A 19,871-nucleotide genomic window follows, 5' to 3' on the forward strand; every position below is an offset into this window, starting at 1 on the left:
CCATCTAGATCTGAGTTAGTGACTCTTTTTCTCCTCCTCCTTGTTTTACCCCATGGCAGGGCTTAGAGCACCTACCTCCCGTGCTTCCACTGCTGGTGACAGATTTATCCACAAGCTCCTAAACAAAAAACATCGGAAATAATTCAGAATTTCAACAGTTCTTTACTTTCCTGAAGTGTGAGACCTGCCTCAGCTACCAAGGAATAACTTAAGAATTGTTCACTATTTATTGAAGATGTGTGTACATAATTTAGTTGTTGCCTTCTCCCCTTCCATTCAGTTGTAGCACTGCAGCATTTCAGCACAACTCCACACAGGGAAATGATACACGCTTCAGGACTGGGCACCCTGTGACAAAGTTTTCCTTCTCCAAGCTTCCTACCTAGAAGTCAAACACAATTAGCAGAAGCTCATCTCAAACAGGCACAAAGGGTCTTATCAGCAAAGGTGTGCTCATTTGTCTTTCAAAATGCAATTTGGCAGGCTCTGTGGCTTGTGAAGAGGAGCTAATTTTAATACGTTTTATTAAATTGGTTTGACCGAGTGAATACAAGTTTCTGTTGGCTTTTACATCTAAAATCATTTTTAGTACTTTAATCACACATGTTTTGCAAAAAGCCCTCCCAGTTGTCAGTAAAACCCTAGTGTTTCTCACGGAATAAAGCCTCATTACATGACTAAGTAAAATCTGCAAGGTCAAAGCACAAAAAACACTTCAATATTTCTCTGAAGTCAATAGCCTTGTACTGCTTGATTCAGGCAAGAATGCAATAAAATTGCTTTCTCAATGCTGAATATGTATTCTGGTATAATGAATTGCAAGGTGTTAGGGGAGAGAATATGATAGAGTCACATTAGGGTGAAACAACACAAGAAGGACAATAGTTGACTGTGGTGAAGATTAGAAAATCTGACAGCTCCTCAGCAGAACATGGCCCTCTCCATTCAGTCTTCAAGGACATGTTTATAAATCTCTCACAAAGAGACATTCTCTTGTTTTATATAAGACTTGTGAGGGAAAATCAACTACTTCTGTACAAATTGAGAAAGAACGAATGATGCGCCTCTGTTATATGACTCTTGCTAAACTGTGGCTGTCATTGGGATTGAGGCCCACTGCAACAGTAAAGCGTTATTTAAATGGCCCTTATTACACTCAGAAAAAGTTCCTGAGAGTAATAAATTATCTGTGCTTTGGATCTGTGACTTCCCATGGCAAATTTCCCCTGGTTCTTCCAAAAAGTCTCTTGCTTTCTACCACCACAGGGCATTAATAGGTCTCAATGACCACGACTTGCCTCACCGGGAGCCTCCACCTGCACTGTTGCCCATAGGTTCCATTTCAGTCCAATCCTTGGCTATGGAATATGTATGCCTGTCTTCAGCCCTACGCCTTCAATCAACCTTGATCCTATGCCATAGCTAGCCTATCTCCTGGATGAACCCCTCAGATGTGTCCTAAATCTTTTCTCCAGTCCTGCTTCTTGGATGGATGTTAGGTCTCACTGATGTGAGAAAAGGAGAGAAGGGGAGCCATCTGACAGACAGGCAAATATATGAAGAGATCTTGGGAGCAGGAAAAGTCAGAAAACAAATAATCACTCCAATCCATGTGAGTGACTATCCTTGTTAACTTTTTATTACTGTAGATATTTTCCTTGAACTCAAATTTTTAGTAGTCATTAAAAAATATATAATCTGCCCAGAGGCAGCTAATTTTATCTTCTTTCTACCATATCCTATTTCCAAAATTATACTAGTTCTTTCTATTTCTAATACATGCCATAGATTTCTCTTTCCTCACAAGACATTTCTTTTCTTTGAATCACAAGCCATCTATTGTGGAAAACATTGAAAAATGCTCCTTCCCAAGGAGCATTCTGTCTGTTCAAAGAACTCAGTTTGAGTATTTTAAATATGTCTTGCTCTCTGTTACATATAACGTATAAATAAGATTGCAGCTGCTCCCTTGCAACTCACACATGCCTTCATTCTTGAAATTCATGGCAACAACACAAAGGGAAAAACACCCCAATAGTTTACTGTAGCTGTTGCTTTTCAGAATCACTCGCCTGATCCCTGACTGCTGTAAAGGTCTGGGATGATAAGTGACAGGGCAGCTGATATGTCGAAAACTATGACATGTCATAGTAGTAATGTGCATATTAGGAAAAAAATTATCAGAGCTAGTTCATTCTCAAGTAACATATTCAGGCCCAGGCAGCCAAGAAGGCTAATGCCATTGTGACCTGTATCAGCAATAGTGTGGCCAGCAGGAGCAGGGCAGTGATCATCCCCTGTACTGGAGACTGGTGAGGCCACAGCTTGAATCCTGTGTTCAGTTCTGGACCCACCACTACAGGAAAGACATTGAGGTGCTGGAGAGGGGCCAGAGAAGGGCAACAAAACTGGCAAAAGGTCTAAAGCTGGTGAAAGGACCTCTTATGGGGAGCAGCTGAGGGAACTGGGGTTGTTTAATCTGGAGAAGAGAAGGCTCAAGGGGGTCCTTACTGCTCTCTACAACTACCCGAAAGGAGGTTGTAGTGAGGTGGGGGTCGCTCTCTTCTCCCAACAAGAGGTAATGGCCTCAAGCTGTGACAGGGGAGGTTCAGGTTGGATATTAGGAAAAATTTCTTCAAAGAGAGAGTTGTCAGGCATTGGAACAGGCGACTCAGGGAAGTGATGGAATCACTGTTCCTGGGACTGTTCAAAAACTGTGTAGATGTGGCCCTCAGTGACACGGTTTAGTGGTGGACTTGGCCGTCTTGGGGTAATGGTTGGACTTGATTCTTAAAGGTCTCTTCCAACCTAGTTGATTCTATGATTATAGAATCACAGAATAGTTAGGGTTGGAAAGGACCTTAAGATCATCTAGTTCCAAACCCCCTGCTATAGGCAGGGACACCTCACACTAAACCATCTCACCCAAGGCTTCATCCAACCTGGCCTTGAACACTGCCAGGGATGGAGCACTCACAACCTCCCTGGGCAACCGATTCCAGTGTCTCACCACCCTAACAGGAAAGAATTTCCTCCTTATATCCAATCTAAACTTCCCCTGTTTAAGTTTTAACCCATTAGCCCTTGTCCTGTCACTACAGTCCCTGATGAAGAGTCTCTCCCCAGCATCCCTATGGGCCCCCTTCAGATACTGGAAGGCTGCTATTAGGTCCCCCCACGCAGCCTTCTCTTCTCCAGGCTGAACAACCCCAACTTTCTCAGCCTGTCTTCATACAGGAGGTGCTCCAGTCCCCTGATCATCCTCGTGGCCCTCCTCTGCACTTGTTCCAACAGTTCCAAGTCATTTTTATGTTGATGACACCAGAACTGCACACAATACTCCAGGTGAGGTCTCACAAGAGCAGAGTAGAGGGGCAGGATCACCTCCTTCCACCTGCTGGTCACACTCCTTTTGATGCAGCCCAGGATACGGTTGGCTTTCTGGGCTGCGAGCGCACACTGAAGCCGGCTCATGTTCATTTTCTCATAGACCAGCACCCCCAAGTCCTTCTCCGCAGAGCTGCTCTGAATCTCTTCTTTGCCCAATCTGTAGCTGTGCCTGAGATTGATCCAGGCTGAATTCTACAAGATGCTGGGAACACTTACACCACAGTTAACATAAGTAGCACCAGAGTCAATTGGCTCACTCAGGTGCCTACTCACAGTAAAGCAAGTAATCAGGGATACTTTGTAGGATGGAATCATCAGACACTTTTGACTGGTGATAACAAAGTAGTCCAGAAGACTTTAAAATTAAGAAGCAATTTTTCTAATTGTCACTTTGTATTCAAACTTGCAAAAAAAATGAATTCAGCTTTGTACCTTTGATATGGTACAAACATCAAAACCAGATCTAAAAACCCCCTGTGGCAAGAAAAATGTATTTTAAAGCATTCAATTTTGTTTCATAGTGATAGCAATACAGTACTGAACAAGACTACATCATTTCTTGGTTACAGAGCAGTTTTTGCTCAGGCTTTTGGCTGAGAGTGGATGAGAAGCCAAAAATCTCAACACATGATGAGTACAGAGTGTACAAGTGAATCTTTCTTGCAACAGAAGAACAATAGAGGAAAAGGTTTCACATTCTTATGAATTTCTGGCATATTTTGATATGGGCACTTATGAAATTTTTCAAACTCACTTATTCATAGGAAATTTTGTCCTGCTTCAGCTGCTCTTAATTCAGTTTAACCCCTACTGACTCTCCCCAAAGGTAACTTTAAGTTACAGGGAACTAACAAGAGTTTTTTTGGTTGTTTCACTAACCACAGGACTTAAAAACCGATTAGCTATAATGTTCAGGTTTTGTTGGTTTTGGTGCTCTCAGCTTTGACAAGAACCACCTCAATTTAAGCACCAATAGGACAGATTTTGTTAGTGTTAAAGCCAATGGACAGTTATAAATGAATCAAACACAGTGCCTTGCTTAAAGATTATCCAGATCATCAAATAGTAATTAAAAGTATGGTAATATTAGGCCATCCCTTCCCTTGAGACTGAGCAAGCTTTGTTAATGCAGCCACCTATTCTTTGTCATTTAGAGCAGATTTTGCTTTCTGGATGAAGGAACTCTTCAAAATGCCAGTTTATTGCTAAGGGAGCAGAGGGAGAGTAGCATCTGCAAACAATAAATGAGACTCCCTGTGCTTGACAGTCTCTTAATTTCCATTTGGATTACAAACAGAACTTGCAGATATGTCTTTAGATTTTCCACTCGTCATTTTTAAAACTGATTTCATTCATTTTCCTGACATCTCAGCATTGGTTAGAGTGTGTAAACTCAACAGAATTCAGTTTGGAGGATTCTATTTTAAATGCCTGCAGCTTTGGTGTTTGCTTGCACATAGAACATATCACTGGCAGTGGCAAACCGCAAATGGCATGTACCTTTATAAATACTGCATTATTAAAAGATGCCCACTGTATTCTGGGAATTTCTAACCAGTCTAATCTACCTCATCCATTATTTAAATTTCGGTAAATGGACTCCAGCCTCTCAGTGAATACTTGAAATGCCCATGTTTTCCTGTACCAACCCTTCATAATTCCATTTTAAATGTAATCTTGACCTCAGTTCCCTTCGCCACACCCAACTGAGACAGCAAACTAGTGTCCTTGCCTTAGGGATGAGGCAGACACTAGTGTAAATAGTGTCAAGCTTAGAAAAAATCCAAGTGTTTCAGAGCACTGGTTTCATATACAGCCTACTTGGCCAAACTTTATGATAAACTATTTTATTGCACATTCCTGAAGGCATTTAAAAAAAAAAATCATGATTTTGTTTTAGAGAGGTAAAAAAATAATTTGTATTTTATTTTATGTTTTTCTAAAAAGCGGATAGTCTTCTGTTCCATTCAGGACAACAAAAAGAGACAAAAGGAGAAAAGAAAGGATATGAATTTTTTCTGACTTTTGAGGTCAGTCATAGTGAACCTCACTGGGTGGCACAATTTATTGAATGAACACAAAAGTTTCCTTAATTCTCATGTTTGACTCATTTACGTACTTGCTTTCCTTTCTCAGAGCACTGGAGAGTACACCCAGGGCACACACTGAACAGCTTTGCAGTCATGCGAGCTGTCTCTCTAAGTGTTGTGGTATTAGCTATGTTTCCCATTTTCAGGGGTAAAAAAGGATGGACACTGCACAGGAATATATTAACATTTCATAGGCCAGAAGTCAGAAGTGTCTTAAAACTCAGGGTCAAACTAGTGACAAGCTGATTAGAATCTCTACCAATCAGAACATTCAAATGAAATTCACATTTATGTAGTCCATAGACAAGACCTCCAAAGAAGTGTAAACCAAATATACCTACTTGGGTTGTTACTATTAAAATAAAGCCATCTTTAAAAAAGGAAAAAAAAAATCAAATTCTCACATTTCTTTGTTATATTTTTCTTAATCATAAAAATCTCCATTACTTCAGCCTTAACCAGGGTGTATGTAGTATATTCTGGAATGTGGCCATATATCCCTCAGGTCCATCTGGTAGTTCATGAGAGAATAGCATGAGGTACAAAACTCTTTGCCTTTGGCTAAAGCATATTCAAGCTGAATAATATTCAAGCTGAATCCAAGCTGATAAATATAGTATATACAGGTGTATATATAAAAAGCTGGTAAAAATAAATAAAAATTTCAATTCTATGGATCAGCTTATTTTTTTGTAATAAATAATTCCAAATTTATATAAAGTCTTTGCTAATTTATCTCATTAACTTTATGACTTTAAAGAAAGATACACATAAATATGCCAATCATAGAAAATAGTAATAATGAAAACGTGTACTGCTAACTTGTCCTTCAAAATGCTTTTGGAAACCAGAAATTCAGACCACTTATGACAGTGGGGAAGACTCATCCAGATATAAACTGTACACACTCAAGTATGCTACTGAAGCCTCCCCTTGCACAGACCTTCATTACTGTTAAGGAAGAGCACAAGGCAAGCTGCATGTTTCAGCTTCTACAGGTAATAAGGTAGCAGCATATCTCTATCTATAGAGCCTTTAGAACATAACGCTAACTAGCTAAAACCGCTAATGAGTACAACAGAAAATTATCCATAGTTTATAATTCCTTATGGCAGAAGGAACCTTTCCTGAACATATCTGCTCCAGAAGAGTTGAAATCAGAGACCAGTGCCTCTTACAAGTCACTCACCTCAGTTAAACTCCAGGGACTGATCCAAGATCTGAAAAGCTAAAAGCATGGACTGGGAATCTGCTGCCAGTCTGAGTGCTTCAGCAGACTCGCACCATCTGTGCATCATTCACATAGACCTCACACTGAGCAATGGATGAAACGTGCTCATGCAGAACCTCGACTGGGTGTTCAGCAAGAAAGAGCTCATTATTATAAAACACCATTCAAGAGACAAAATAATAACAAACTTCTAACAGTTGCTGGTGGATTCATTCTGTGAATGGAACTCATCACCACAGATCAAATATCTGAATGTAGCTCTCATTTTAGAGGAAGAAACAGTATTTTTATCTCAGTATTAATATCATTTAAAGGGCAAGTCAGTCTATGAGGGTTCACTCTGCAGCTCCTGGGACTGTCATAACAGCATGCCTTATGAACATCATGCATGGATTGTTTTTGCAGCAATATATCAGAAAGGAAACATATTCAGAGACTAGATTTCCTTAGAACTGCCTCTATCTGCTGTTTCGTTCAATTATGCTATTGCCTGAAAAGGTTATACTGTACAAGATGGCATCTTTTTGCCTTAAGAGTCATAGTGAAGCTCCAGTGTGTTTGTCATGTCAAAGCTCTTAACACAGACCCAAGTTCTTAATACAGTGTTTATGCAAAAGAGTAGTCTCTTCAATCAGTTTGGAACAGACAAGCATTGCTATAAGGCATGAGTTCTACTCTGAGGTTTTCACTTCTTGGTATGGCACGGATCCCTCCCTCCTCTCTCCTGTCCCTAGAGGTATTTTAGGAGCTGGAAATCAGAAGCAGGGTTGCTGTAGTTTATTAGATTAAAAGAGCTGTCAATTAACGTAGTCATGGGTCTCTGCAATGAAAGGTCTATGTAAAAATGGAAGCTGAACATGCTTCCATCAAAATGGGACTACATATTTATTTAGCTCTGTAGTTTAGTTAGCTCTTCACCTATTTTTTTCTGCATGCTGATGTAACTGTAGGTAGAGAATGTGACTTAGAACTTTGTACACTTTCTTGTCCTTACTAAGACAAAATGCCAACTGATAAATGAAGGTGGTGAGATCAGATACATGGTCAATATTTATTTTACTACATGGATTTTAAACATCTATTAAGCTGCTTTCTATTCTTTATATTTTTCTAAAAGTCTATTTGCTGTATAGAAATCACATATCACATATCTGGCACAAGCCAGAGCAGCTTCATAATGCCTGACTGCACAGAGAGTTCAGGCAAAGCTGTATGAACCTTTTCAAGTTGAAAGGACAATTACACGACTGTTTTGTGGGGGATTTTATTTTAAACCATGGTACTCGTAAAATTAAAGGGCATATACTAATCCATGTCTTTGCTGAGAGGCATTTAAAGAAGAGCATTGGACATGTGGTATCTGTTTAACAAAGGTTTTCCTGTTTATCCTCTTTTCCTGCTTTCAAGTCTCAAGTTGTTGTATATACAACACCTTCTTATAAACACTCCCTTTGCCCTTCTAGGGGAAAAAGAAATCTGTTAAATCATATTATCAAACAGTAACTTTTTCAGCTGGGCAGCTACAGCAGCAATAAGATCAAGCCTCTTGTTTCTTGCATAACAAGGAGCAGGGTGGGGGGAGTGGTTTCAAAGTACTTTTAACCTGCTTGAATTGTAAATTAAATGTTGTTAGGCATGTTTCTTAGCAAACATAAATCAATATAATCCAGCGAAGCCAGTGGAGCTTTCCCAGTTTTCAATCATCTGAGTATTTTGGAATCTTGAATCCTGACATCCTGTCTTGTTGAAGCGATCTTTGCATTACTGTAATGAGGATATTACATTGGTATTAAATCCAAGTTGGTGTTCTCCCAGCTCTCACCTAAACTCCTAACAATGTACAAAAAAAAAGCAGTATTTAAAAATTAACTTTAATATTATTTTTGGAGGACTACTTTGAGACCATTCCCAGATAGCTTAAATTAGGCTTGAAGAACACAAGGAAGAACTACACTCTAAATGCAATCAATCTTACTGATAACAGAACTTACATTTAGATGTTACTAGTATTCATGTTGATTCATACCATCAAAGCAGCAATTTACCACAACAAATTCAGAAGAAGAATGATCTGGATTTAAGGCTCTGAATGGATAAAATGAAAGCCTGAACTCAGTTCTTGGTTATAGAATCATATCATAGTTAGGGTTGGAAAGGACCTCAAGATCATCTAGTTCCAACCCCCCTGCCATGGACAGGGACACCTCACACTAAACCATCCCACACAAGGCTTCATCCAACCTGGCCTTGAACACCGCCAGGGATGGAGCACTCACAGCCTCCCTGGGCAACCGATTCCAGTGTCTCACCACCCTAACAGGAAAGAATTTCCTCCTTATATCCAATCTAAACTTCCCCTGTTTAAGTTTTAACCCAAAAAACTCAGGATTCTCTCTGTATGCACATCTATAAATCAAAGATCATGTTTCCTCTGTGCACCATAATAAACCTCAGCTCTCCCCTGCCTATCCATCTCCTACACTTAGCCATTTTGTCTGTTCTTTCTACTGAAGTTATACTAGTTTGCTTAATTAAGGCCCTGGATAAGTGTAGCCTCAGTGTAGAACTCCTAATTTAATGGCATCCAAGATTTCTTTCTCGATTTTGCTTATTACAGGCATTACATTGCTGTCACAATTGCTAATAAGAGAAAAGGTATGTGAAGTGTGTGTTGATACTTAGCATGCCTTCCAGAAGAATCTGCTGTAAGGCACATGAAAAACAATGTGTTTGGTGACAGCCAGCATTGCTTCACTAAGGGGAAATCCTGCCTGACCAATTTGGTGGCCTTCTATGATGGGGCTATGGAACTGACGGACAAGTGTAGAGCAGTTGATGTCATCTACCTGGACTTGTGCAAAGCATTCGACACTGTCTCACACAATATCCTTGTCTCTAAATTGGAGAGATATCAATTTGGATAGGTGGACCACTCGGTGGATAAAGAACTGGCTGGATGGCTGCACACAAAGAGTTGCAGTCAATGGCTCAATGTCCAGCTGGAGACCAGTAACGAGTGGTGTCCCTCAGGGATCAGTGTTGGGACCGGTCTTGTTCAACATCTTTGTCACTGACATGGACAGTGGGATTGAGTGTGCCCTCAGCAAATTTGCCAATGACACCAAGCTGTGTGGTTCGGTTGATACGCTGGAGGGAAGCGATGCCATCCAGAGGGACCTTGACATGCTTGAGAGGTGGGCTGATGCCAGCCTTTTGAAATCGAACCACGACAAGTGCAAGGTCCTACACCTGGGATGGAGCAATCCCAGACACAGCTACAGACTGGGCAGAGAAGAGATTCAGAGCAGCCCTGTACAGAATGACTTGGGGGTGCTGGTTGATGGGAAATTTAACATGAGCTGGCTTCAGTGTGCACTCACACTTAATTAGTGTGCCTACTAATTCACTCCAGCTGACAATACAGTAATTGTGCTACTTTGATAGCTATCTTGGTCACTTTAGATGTTCTCATAGAAGACTCAATTGTATGGAGCAGACACAGATTGTAATTCAAGTCCCATTGATTCAGAACTTATTCAGACTTCCTTCCCTGAGTCCAGGGAGAGGGACCAGGCTGTGAAATGGTTATAATCTGTTGCATGTCCTTGCTATGACCTTTAACATCATCACTTGGTGAAATTAAAGTTGATTTTCTCTAGAAAGAGGAAAGACATGACTCCTACCGAAACTCTGTCTGACCAAAGCACAGCTTTCCAACCCTACACATTTGGGTACTACAGCTCTTCACAGAAAATCACAGAATCACAGAATCATAGAAAAGTTAGGGTTAGAAAGGAAGTTAAGATCATCTAGTTCCAATCAGGTCTACTATTTTACAATAGGATCACTCTGCTCCTTTTTGTATTAATAATTCCACTTTTGGAAGGATAAGGGTCAGAAAAAAACAAACAAATGTATTTCTTCTTTTAAGTTTTCCAAATACATGAAGACTACAGACCTGGTCCAAAAAGTTAGAATTAGTAGAAAGTCAAAAAAAAAGCTGATAATTGAGTCTTTTTAAAGCTTGAGTAATTGAAAGCAAGTTCTGTGAATAAAAGTGACAAGCATGCAAGCATGCTGTTTTTAATGTCTTGTAGTCTCCAATTTTCCAAGATTGCACTTTGTTTCAGAAGCGATCAGACCAATAAGCAGCAAGCAGAAAAGAAAGCATGCAATTTAAAAATAAGGAAGTGACAATAGCCTGTAAACAAGAGGAGAGAGGGAGAGACTGCATGACACATCTTGCAGGGCTTTGCATTCTCCCTTGCAGACAAGAGAGCTAATTAAAACCTTGTGGCTAGAGAAAGACATCATACAATTTAGGTCAAATAACCGGCTTTGATATAAAGTGATATTTTACATGGAAACATTCCCTTTCATTCTTCTAATCCTAGGATTACAAGCACATATGGACCACCTTGTGGATACCCTCTAAGATAACATTGTATCTTCTAAGTGTTTTGTAAATTTTGGCTTTCAAAAAGAAACACACAAACAGTATTCCCACACTAATGGGGTTTCTTTTCACTGTGAATGTCACTGTGGCATACTTTAAGTAATGCTGGTAGCACTACATATTATTATGTTTGCCCAGCAGTTCTCATTCTAAGACTGTTTTAGCAGCTTGTAAATTTGTTGAACATTATCTACATAAACTAACATTTTCCTCAGGGGAAAAAAAAAGAAAAAAAAGTGACAGCATCAATCTCTTGGTTTGTCGTTATCTATTTTACTGTGTGGTGTTTGCACAGAAATGCCAGGCAAAATGGGTGAGACATTAACACAACTCTTTGCTAGAGTTAGAAATACCAACTCATCTCCCTTTGAAATAACCTATCGCCTCTGCACTGTCAACCAAAATTCAATATATGTATTTAAAGATATACTTTTTATCCCATTGCATTTAGTGATTTTTAGCCTGAAAAGTAGCAGCAGGCCACTGCAGAGATTTTATCAGCTAAATCCACACACAGGAGTATTCCAACCCAGAGAACGTCACTCCTAGAGAATGTCACACCTCCTCTGCAGCTGTGATCTCTCACCCTTATGGTCTAAGCAGTGGGGGAAAAAAAGAGATGAAAACTGAATGAAGAATAAAGGGCAAGAGATTGGGATATATAAGCAGGAAATAACAGACTGGAAAATAGCAGGAAAAGAATACAGAGATAAAAGACTGGAAGGGGAGGAGAAACAGTAAAAGATTACAGGAGAAAACCTCAGCAGTCTTATGTTCTATGCTCCTTATGTACATGCAGCCTTTGCTTCTACAGGACAGTGTTGATCTCATGTTAAACTAAAGCTCCTACAATATAAACGTGGACATTTGTGCTAGTCATCTAACCTCCTCTTATAGTCAGTAAAGATGAAAATGTCCTTCTAGGACAGGATTCACATGAGATATGGATGTCTGGGTAAAATGCCCTTAAGGTCAACATTAATATACAGTGTTGAATCTGAGAAACTTCACCCCTGATTTCTCTGTGTGTTTCTTGATGGCTTTGAAACACAGCTACTATTCATTTCATGGATCATTTGGGGAGATTATGACTTCTGAAAACCAAATCTCACAGCATGTTTGGCTCCCCAGCACTAAGGGCTAAGGGCTTTTGTTGATTGACAGAATAACTTCTTTTCCTGATATAAGAGCAATATTTCCCTTCATTATACAGTCCTACATCAATCAATTGGTTCAGAGAAGGAGCAAAGGGACTTGTGCAGGGATAGGGAGAGGGAAATCTCTGATCATACAGTTGCATACTGTATCATGATACATATATACAAATTCATATAGGCAGCATAATCCTGACATGTTTCTGAACTGCAGCTTCATTTTTCTGCAGTATCAGGTGTGTTTTTACCTTCTATGAATGGAATATAGCATAAAAGGGTTTTTTAATGACAGAAGAATTGTAAATTCTTCCCTAAAACACACTTTGTTTTACATTTGAACAGCTGAATAAAAGTAGTTTTCATTCTCATTTACATCCCTTTTAACCAAAAGGTGCCCCATTTCAGGAAATATGTGTCAGAAAAATAGTCTCCCTTGTTAAGAGACAGCAGAATTTTCCACTGGAGAGAATGGTTGCTTCCTGGACACCGTATTTGACAAACATATCACATAAAAGCACTTGCTTCAGGTGGAAGGGTAGCAACAATGGTAAGCTGGTTAAATATTAGCAATGAACAAGTCCTGCAACATTAAGAGAGTGAATTGATAGATGTCTGTGTTATTCATCTCTCTCTCAGTAAACACTGCAGAGTTTGATTCCCCAAAATCATTTTACTACATTGGGATGAAATTACTGTAGTGCCTAGATGATGCACAACATTCACTTCACTTCCTAGTTGTTGCAGCCTAAGGGGCATATTCTTACTCACCGCAGCAAGCTGGTCCACTCCGCTTGCAGTTCGTGCTAATGTTACGAGATCTTCTTGCATCTTATCTACCCATGATTTTATCCTATAGAATCCAGAAAGAAAAGAGAGGCATCCAATCAGATCACTGGCAAATGGAACTTGCATATGATTATAGCACAAGAAAAAGGTAAAAAATCAGAATATATTATAAAATTGAATACAGAATGGACAGGACTTGACTTTGCTGAAAAAGAATAAGCTTGGAATGAATCAAAATATTCAAGCTACACCCAGGTGATTCTCTTTAGCTCACTCAAATCTAAGCCCCTCTCTTTTTTCTTTATTTTACTTCTTATCAGCTGGAGTTTGCCTGGTACTCTCCAGGACAGACATTGTCTTAACCATTAAGTATTGCACTGTAGCTGCCTCTTGTACCAAGGTCTGTTTCCAAATGTGATGGAGCCTAACTTACCTTCTTTCTTTTTTTAATACAGCCCCTACCCAGCCTTGACAACCTGATTATTCCGTACAGTATTCTGTGGTGGCCACAACACTAAGCCAGCTGTAAATCAAACATATCACTGTACCTATTACTCGCTGTAGCAAGGATCACTGGACAGAGCTGGTATGTTGCCGGCCAGAGCAAACTGCCCGACTTGCAGCTCACTCCCAGCAATGCCTTTCCTAAGGGACCTGCAGTCCCTCTCCCAACAGACAGTACAGAGAAAAACAGCAACTAGGAACAAGCTGGTACATCAGAATAAATCTTCTGGCCTATAGCCCCTCTCCAGACACTTCAAGGGAGGAGTGGCAGGCACAGGTAGCAGCTGGCATAGATGACACAAGGTGTTTTGGCAACGCACAGGTTTGTGGTTACTGTTTTTCACCAGAGAACAGGCAGTGATTTGCTGCTGTGCCCAGTAAACGAAACTCTTTGGAAAAGGGCTGGATCCAATATAGGTTTTATGCTTTTGTGCTATGTCATATTTTGTAGCAAGAAAGGAACCATGGTATGAGTTTATTCTAGTGCGGTCCATGCTCAGAAGAGGGCTGTGTCGCTTGCCTAGCCAGAGTATCTGGTCTCTAGACCATTTATCTTCTCACCCCTGTCATTATCGCAGCTCTCTGATTTGATACCTGGCGCAAATACATATGTTTATCCTTGCCGTTTCTTATATCCTTGTATATCCTTGCCTTAATCTGATAAGCAAGGAATGACTGTTTCGACTAATGATGAAAGTAGGAAAGACAGGAAAAAGACACTTCATTAAAGGAGCTTTCCTCATATTTTAGAAGAAAGCGATTACTCTTCCCAACACGAAAGATTTAGGCCTGTGACATCTAATATGAAGAACCTTCTGACAGCCCAAACTAACATGTTCGCAGATTGGAATGGGAAATACCCAGACAGGAAGGTACTGAGTTTTACAAAAGTGCTAGTTTCAAAACAAATCCATTTTCTCGATGGATAAGGGGTCTCTCCCCAGTAAATACACCGTTTCTCATGGTTCCTGTTTGAATCCTATTTCCCACAAGCAGAATATTCTGACACAGTAAAGAAGAACTTTTTCAAAGTTTAGCTCAAAGTGTCTGAAGCCTTCACAAAAACCCTGCAGCAGAAATTGAACTAGCACGTTGTAACCATGGCTTCTCATTAACCATAGCTTGTGCCCACGATACTACTGTTTTCAGCCTCCCTCCAGCCCTGGCCTGGCTTATTTGTCACTCTCATCTATTATATTATATCCTTTATTTTCTACTGTGTTGTATCTTTATTTTTTCCTTCAAAATCTTTGGATAATGAGCAGTGATTTCAGTCTGTCCCTGCAGCACTTCCATTATTTCCTCACTGGTTTCCAGGTGTTTCAGACATACAAAAATTACATGTTAAAAAGCCATGTTCTTCTCAGTACACTCAATAAAGACTGACTGCTTGTCCAGATGGCAGAATGCTAAGTTATGATTCCAAAATTTCAGAAAGAAGTCCTATATTGACTGAACAACCACGTATGCCAAATCAATAATGCAAAAGGAGACCTCATCACGTCTTTTGTGACTATCTAGACTTCCATTAACTTTTTTCTTTAGCTTGCAGGTATTTTTTCTAATTTGGGCTAAGCTTTGAAAAACTCTTTTAATAGACTGTAAAATCAAAGCTTTTAAACAATATAGTTCTTAAGTCTAGACAGGAGGAGTTCCACTGTATAAAATATTCCCCAGATTCTCTACGAGGAAAAAGGGTGTGCAGAAAATCGCAAAGTTGTAGAAAAAAAATCCATGTAGCATGGAATGTAAAAAATGCTTATTGAGACAAACCCTTTGGCAACTAACAAGGACAGACAGCTACTGCAACAGTTGTTAAGAATTCAGTCGTCTCGTATCTGATTACTAATAAAATGCTAAAATATTAGTAAGAGTAAACCTCTTCACTAGTAACATAGCCTTTTAATGGGAAAATGTATGAGTGTGTATCAGAAGAAGAGTTCAAGCAAGTGTTTTCAATGGAAATCTTACTGATATGCCATTGAGGTACCCTCCCCCCCCCGCCCCCAAATCATGGCATGAAAAGAGGGTTTACCTCAAAATGGGTCTGTCACTGAACTGAATATATCCCCCACTCTCTTGACAAATCCTGAGAGTCAGAGGGGTAGCAGAATGAGCAAAGACTGGAGACTCCATGACTTTGTCCTCCAATGCCCCACTAGAACTCTCTGCGTCCGAGCTTACTCTCATTAAATGCTTACAAAACGAAGCACGATAAGAGAAAGACCTCCAGACACAGTATAAGTGTCTAAAGGCTCCTTTTCTCCAGTATAACTGAGCAGCCCTTTCCTGAAATTTTTAATGTGTCTTACCCTTTGTGTTATTTGACCAGTGTTCAGGCTATTTTGCCATTCTTTGGTGAATGTTTGCCACACCATTAGAGTCTCTTTGATACCTATCTCCAAGCCAAATAGCAAGTAGGCCCCTTTCAGGTTAGTGGCCATGCTTTTCCACAGAGGTTCAACAGAGTCTAGTAAGTGCAACAGGTCAAGAGTCATGGTCTATATTTGCTTTCTCCTTTTGCATAGTATCACCAAAAGTACTCTTACCACCTATTTCTTTGCTCATTCACATCCTACATCTCTGACATGGTCATATGAAAGTAATGTATGTTGGGATTTAGGGACCAATTACATTTTCATTTACTATTACAATTGATTCCATCATAGTTTTAATGCTCCCAAACCTTCACTACTATACTTTGGTTTCCAGAATCTGATTAAAAATATGCCCTAACTTCCTTGCTTAAATCTTCTCAAAGCACTCATATTATATAAATGTTTAGGTCTGTACAGAAATCAGTCTGTTAAAAAGTGGCTCTTATGGTGCATTATGTTTACTTCTGCTATAAAACCGTCATGTGTATCTGTGAGAACAGTACCAACTCATAAGCACAGCTACAAAAAAAAGCAAACTCCTATCGTCTTCCATTTTTCAATGGTTTCTATTTTTCTGCATGAAAGAATGAGACATATGAAAGGTGAAAAAGTGAAACCCATTATCCAAAAGTGTTTTCAAACGCATAAAATGAATAATTGAACACATGGAGATTTTTAAATGATCCATTTAATTTATAAAAATTCTGAGTGTTATTTCTAAGAGGAGTCGATAGAAAAATCAGGGAGGATTGATTTTTAAATTGACTTTTTCCATTTCCAACTGCTTTGTGTTTTTGCTGGATGTATTCATCTCTGTCCTAAAAAGAAACTGGAATGGTGAGAACATGTATTAGTTAGTTAAACTGAGAGATGATTTAGTGTGAGGTGCCCCCACGGCAGGGGGGTTGGAACTAGATGATCTCAAGGTCCTTTCCAACCCTAACTATTCTATGATTCTATGATTCTAAACTTGAAATTGTGGAAGAAGTTACCCTTAAATTTTGAATTACTTATTCCTAATATCACATATGAATGAAATATTAATCATTTTCCTTTTTAATGTGCAAAAAATAGTCTTGATTTTTTAATAAATCCTTCTTGCATATTTTCTAGGGTTCCTGCCTCCACACAATTATCTCACACCTTGTCTTTTGAAGTTAGTCACCTAGATTTGTTTTTGTTTTATTTTTCTGTATTAATTTGCAAATGAGCTAGGCTTCTGCTTCCCATGGAAGCATCTGACCCATTCTGTCCTCCACCAGGTGAGCTGAACCACCTCCCTCCTACATTGCTTCTAGAAAAACTTTGATTCCTAGTCCAGGTTTTCCAGCATATCTAGGCTGACTTTTAGGCTGGTTAGGGTAGATAATATCAGTTCCTAAACTGGAATTGTAGAATCCAGTTTATTATTCGGGTTGGAAAGGATGTTAAATCTCATCCAGTTCCATCCCCCTGCCACAGGCAGAGATACCTCCCATTAGACCAGATTGCTCGAAGCCATGTCCAATCTGGCCTTGAACACTGCCAGGGATGGGGCAGCCACAGCTTCTCAGGACAACCTGTGCCAGAGCTTCACCACCCTCACAGTACAGAATTTCTTCCTTGTATCTAATCTAAATCTACCCTCTTCAGTTTAAATCCATTTCCCCTTGTCCTGTCACTACAAGACCTCATAAAAAGTCCCTCTTCAGCCTTCTTGTAGTCACCCTTCAGGCACTGGAAATTTTCCCCAGAGCCTTCTCCCCCCCCCGAACAGCCCCAACTCTCAGCCTGTCTTCACAGGAGAGATGGAGAAATTTATCTTCAATCTAATTTAATGGCAATTCCCTCCCCAGTTGTAACTTAAAATCAAATAATGATGTTTCTTCCAGTACTGACTCTATATTTACCTTAAAAGATAATTTTACTGCATATCCATCTTAGCCTATTACACCTGTAGGTGAAACTGTCCTTTTCTTACTTGCCTCTACAATACCTAGTACAGCAGGGTCCAACATAATAAAAAGCAATAACTTTGGAAGGGCTTTTCTAGATTACTATCCAAAGTTCAAAGGATAAAAAATGGCATTCTAGATCTCTGAGGCAGTTCAGTATGATTCCTCTAATCTTCCTCACAAAAACTTAAATAACATCATTAACATTTTTTAAGTGCTAACATCAGTATTCCTGCATCCCATCTTTTCACCAGACAAAAGCACACATTTGACATATTTCTTGCTCTTCATAGACAACCTTTTTCAGAAATGGACACAATCACATCCTATAACTTTCATGGGAAAATGTGACAGATTGTTCAATGCAAAGGAATCATATTATTTCCTTGTATTTTTTAAAAATACCCTGTGTCTTCAGAAAAATGAAACAAGAGCCTTTAGGCACTAAAATGCGTGTCTGGTGCTCCTTTTAGCTGAAGCCTGCAGTGCAATATCTGCCTGACAGCTGCTCATGGTCAGAGTTTATTTAATGATGGGAAAGCTGTCACAGCAAACGTGAGCTCCCATGACTTAAAGAACCAGCAGTCATTTCTTCCTGTAAAGGGCACCAACAGAAAGCCTGTACAAAAGTGGAGTTTCTTCCTATTTTAGTTAGGCACAAATGTTGCAATGGATGTTCCACTGAAAGGTGATTACATTTTCCAGTACAACTGTTTTTAACCCCGTTCTCCCCCCCACAGGTTTTCCCCATATCAAGCAATGACTAAACAAAAGGGGCGTGCACGTGCCTTTCCACAGCAACTTGTGATGTGAATGATGAAGGGGGACTGTCTGATTACAGACAGACAGACACGGGTCATTTACTGGGGAATTAGAAGTTACAACCCTGCTGCTGTTGGCTGGGTTGTGATGAGATAAATGAAGAAACAGCCAGAACACTACAAAGCCATCCATCCACATTAGACTATTTGCCAACTTAGCACAAGAGCAATTTTGACAGCACAGAAAGCAATTTTATTTAATTAGTTACTTTTATTAGATTGGGGTTTTTTCCCCTTTTTTTCCCTTTTTTTTTTTTTAAGTAAGACAATTATATCACCTAATATCAGAGGATTTTCACAGGTACATCCTTAGTTACACTCCAAGTAGAACTTAATATAGCATGTGCTAGACTAAGAAATTTTTGTTTTAACTTCATTAAAATCTGTTTTTATATTAAACATTTATACCAAACCATACTGGCAGACCAGACAGACCACTGCTCAATTACATGGGTGAAAGAAGCCAGGAGATCCAGATATTGGACAGCCTGGTTGCAACCTTTTTCCTGCTGAAACTGATGCAATATTTTTCTGTTGACTTCAAGGAAAGTAGGTTCATGTAAGTGTATGCCGCAGCTTTTTAGACCGCTCGCACTAATTTAAGGTCCATTAGCTGACTTGTGCTTGGATAATGTTTTGTAATCTGAAGAGGCAGGTGTAGAACTGAACTCTGCTAGCTGAAGTCACTTGGCAGACCCACTTCCTGCTCTCCTCAGTTAAGGTTGCATTTTGATCAAGTTTCTGAATGATTCTTGCACACAAAAATAACAATAATAAAAATAAAGAAAGTTGTAAGGAGCAAGAAGAAAAAGTATTTTCAAATTAGGTCAATATTTATTAAGATTATCAAAAAAGAAAAAAAAAACCCATATTGCTCCTAATTCAATGCAAAAGTGGTGTTTGAAAAATGAAGATAAATGAGATTAGATGCAGAAATGGAGAAAGAACAACCCTTGCTACGTTTTTTTCAAGCTAATCTCTGTTTCCTTGCTCAGAAAAACCTTCACTTTCAGGATCAGATGATTTTTAGTAGATTTGCTGTCTGTGAAGGAGGCGGAAAGGCTACAAAATCATCATAAAAGCAGGATTCTCAACCATTCTTTGCCTTTTTTATGCAACACTAAAGG

At 39.4% G+C, this 19,871-nt stretch overlaps 1 protein-coding gene across 6 annotated transcripts in view; it reads right to left on the bottom strand.

Annotated features, from left to right (window-relative positions):
• The window catches only part of CACNA2D1 (calcium voltage-gated channel auxiliary subunit alpha2delta 1), a 392,282-nt gene that overhangs the window by 321,818 nt on the left and 50,593 nt on the right, over nucleotides 1-19,871 (bottom strand). For all 6 annotated transcript variants that reach the window (XR_010610021.1, XM_065667215.1, XM_065667227.1 and 3 more), the window contains exon 2: nucleotides 13,090-13,171. Coding sequence is in view for 5 of the 6 variants with exons in the window: in XM_065667215.1 (XP_065523287.1) it covers nucleotides 13,090-13,171 (82 nt within the window). In the remaining variant the exon portion in view is untranslated. The remainder of the gene's footprint in view (nucleotides 1-13,089; nucleotides 13,172-19,871) is intronic.

The sequence above is a fragment of the Lathamus discolor genome, chromosome 1, assembly GCF_037157495.1.
Source record: "Lathamus discolor isolate bLatDis1 chromosome 1, bLatDis1.hap1, whole genome shotgun sequence".
NCBI classification, from domain to species: domain Eukaryota; kingdom Metazoa; phylum Chordata; class Aves; order Psittaciformes; family Psittacidae; genus Lathamus; species Lathamus discolor.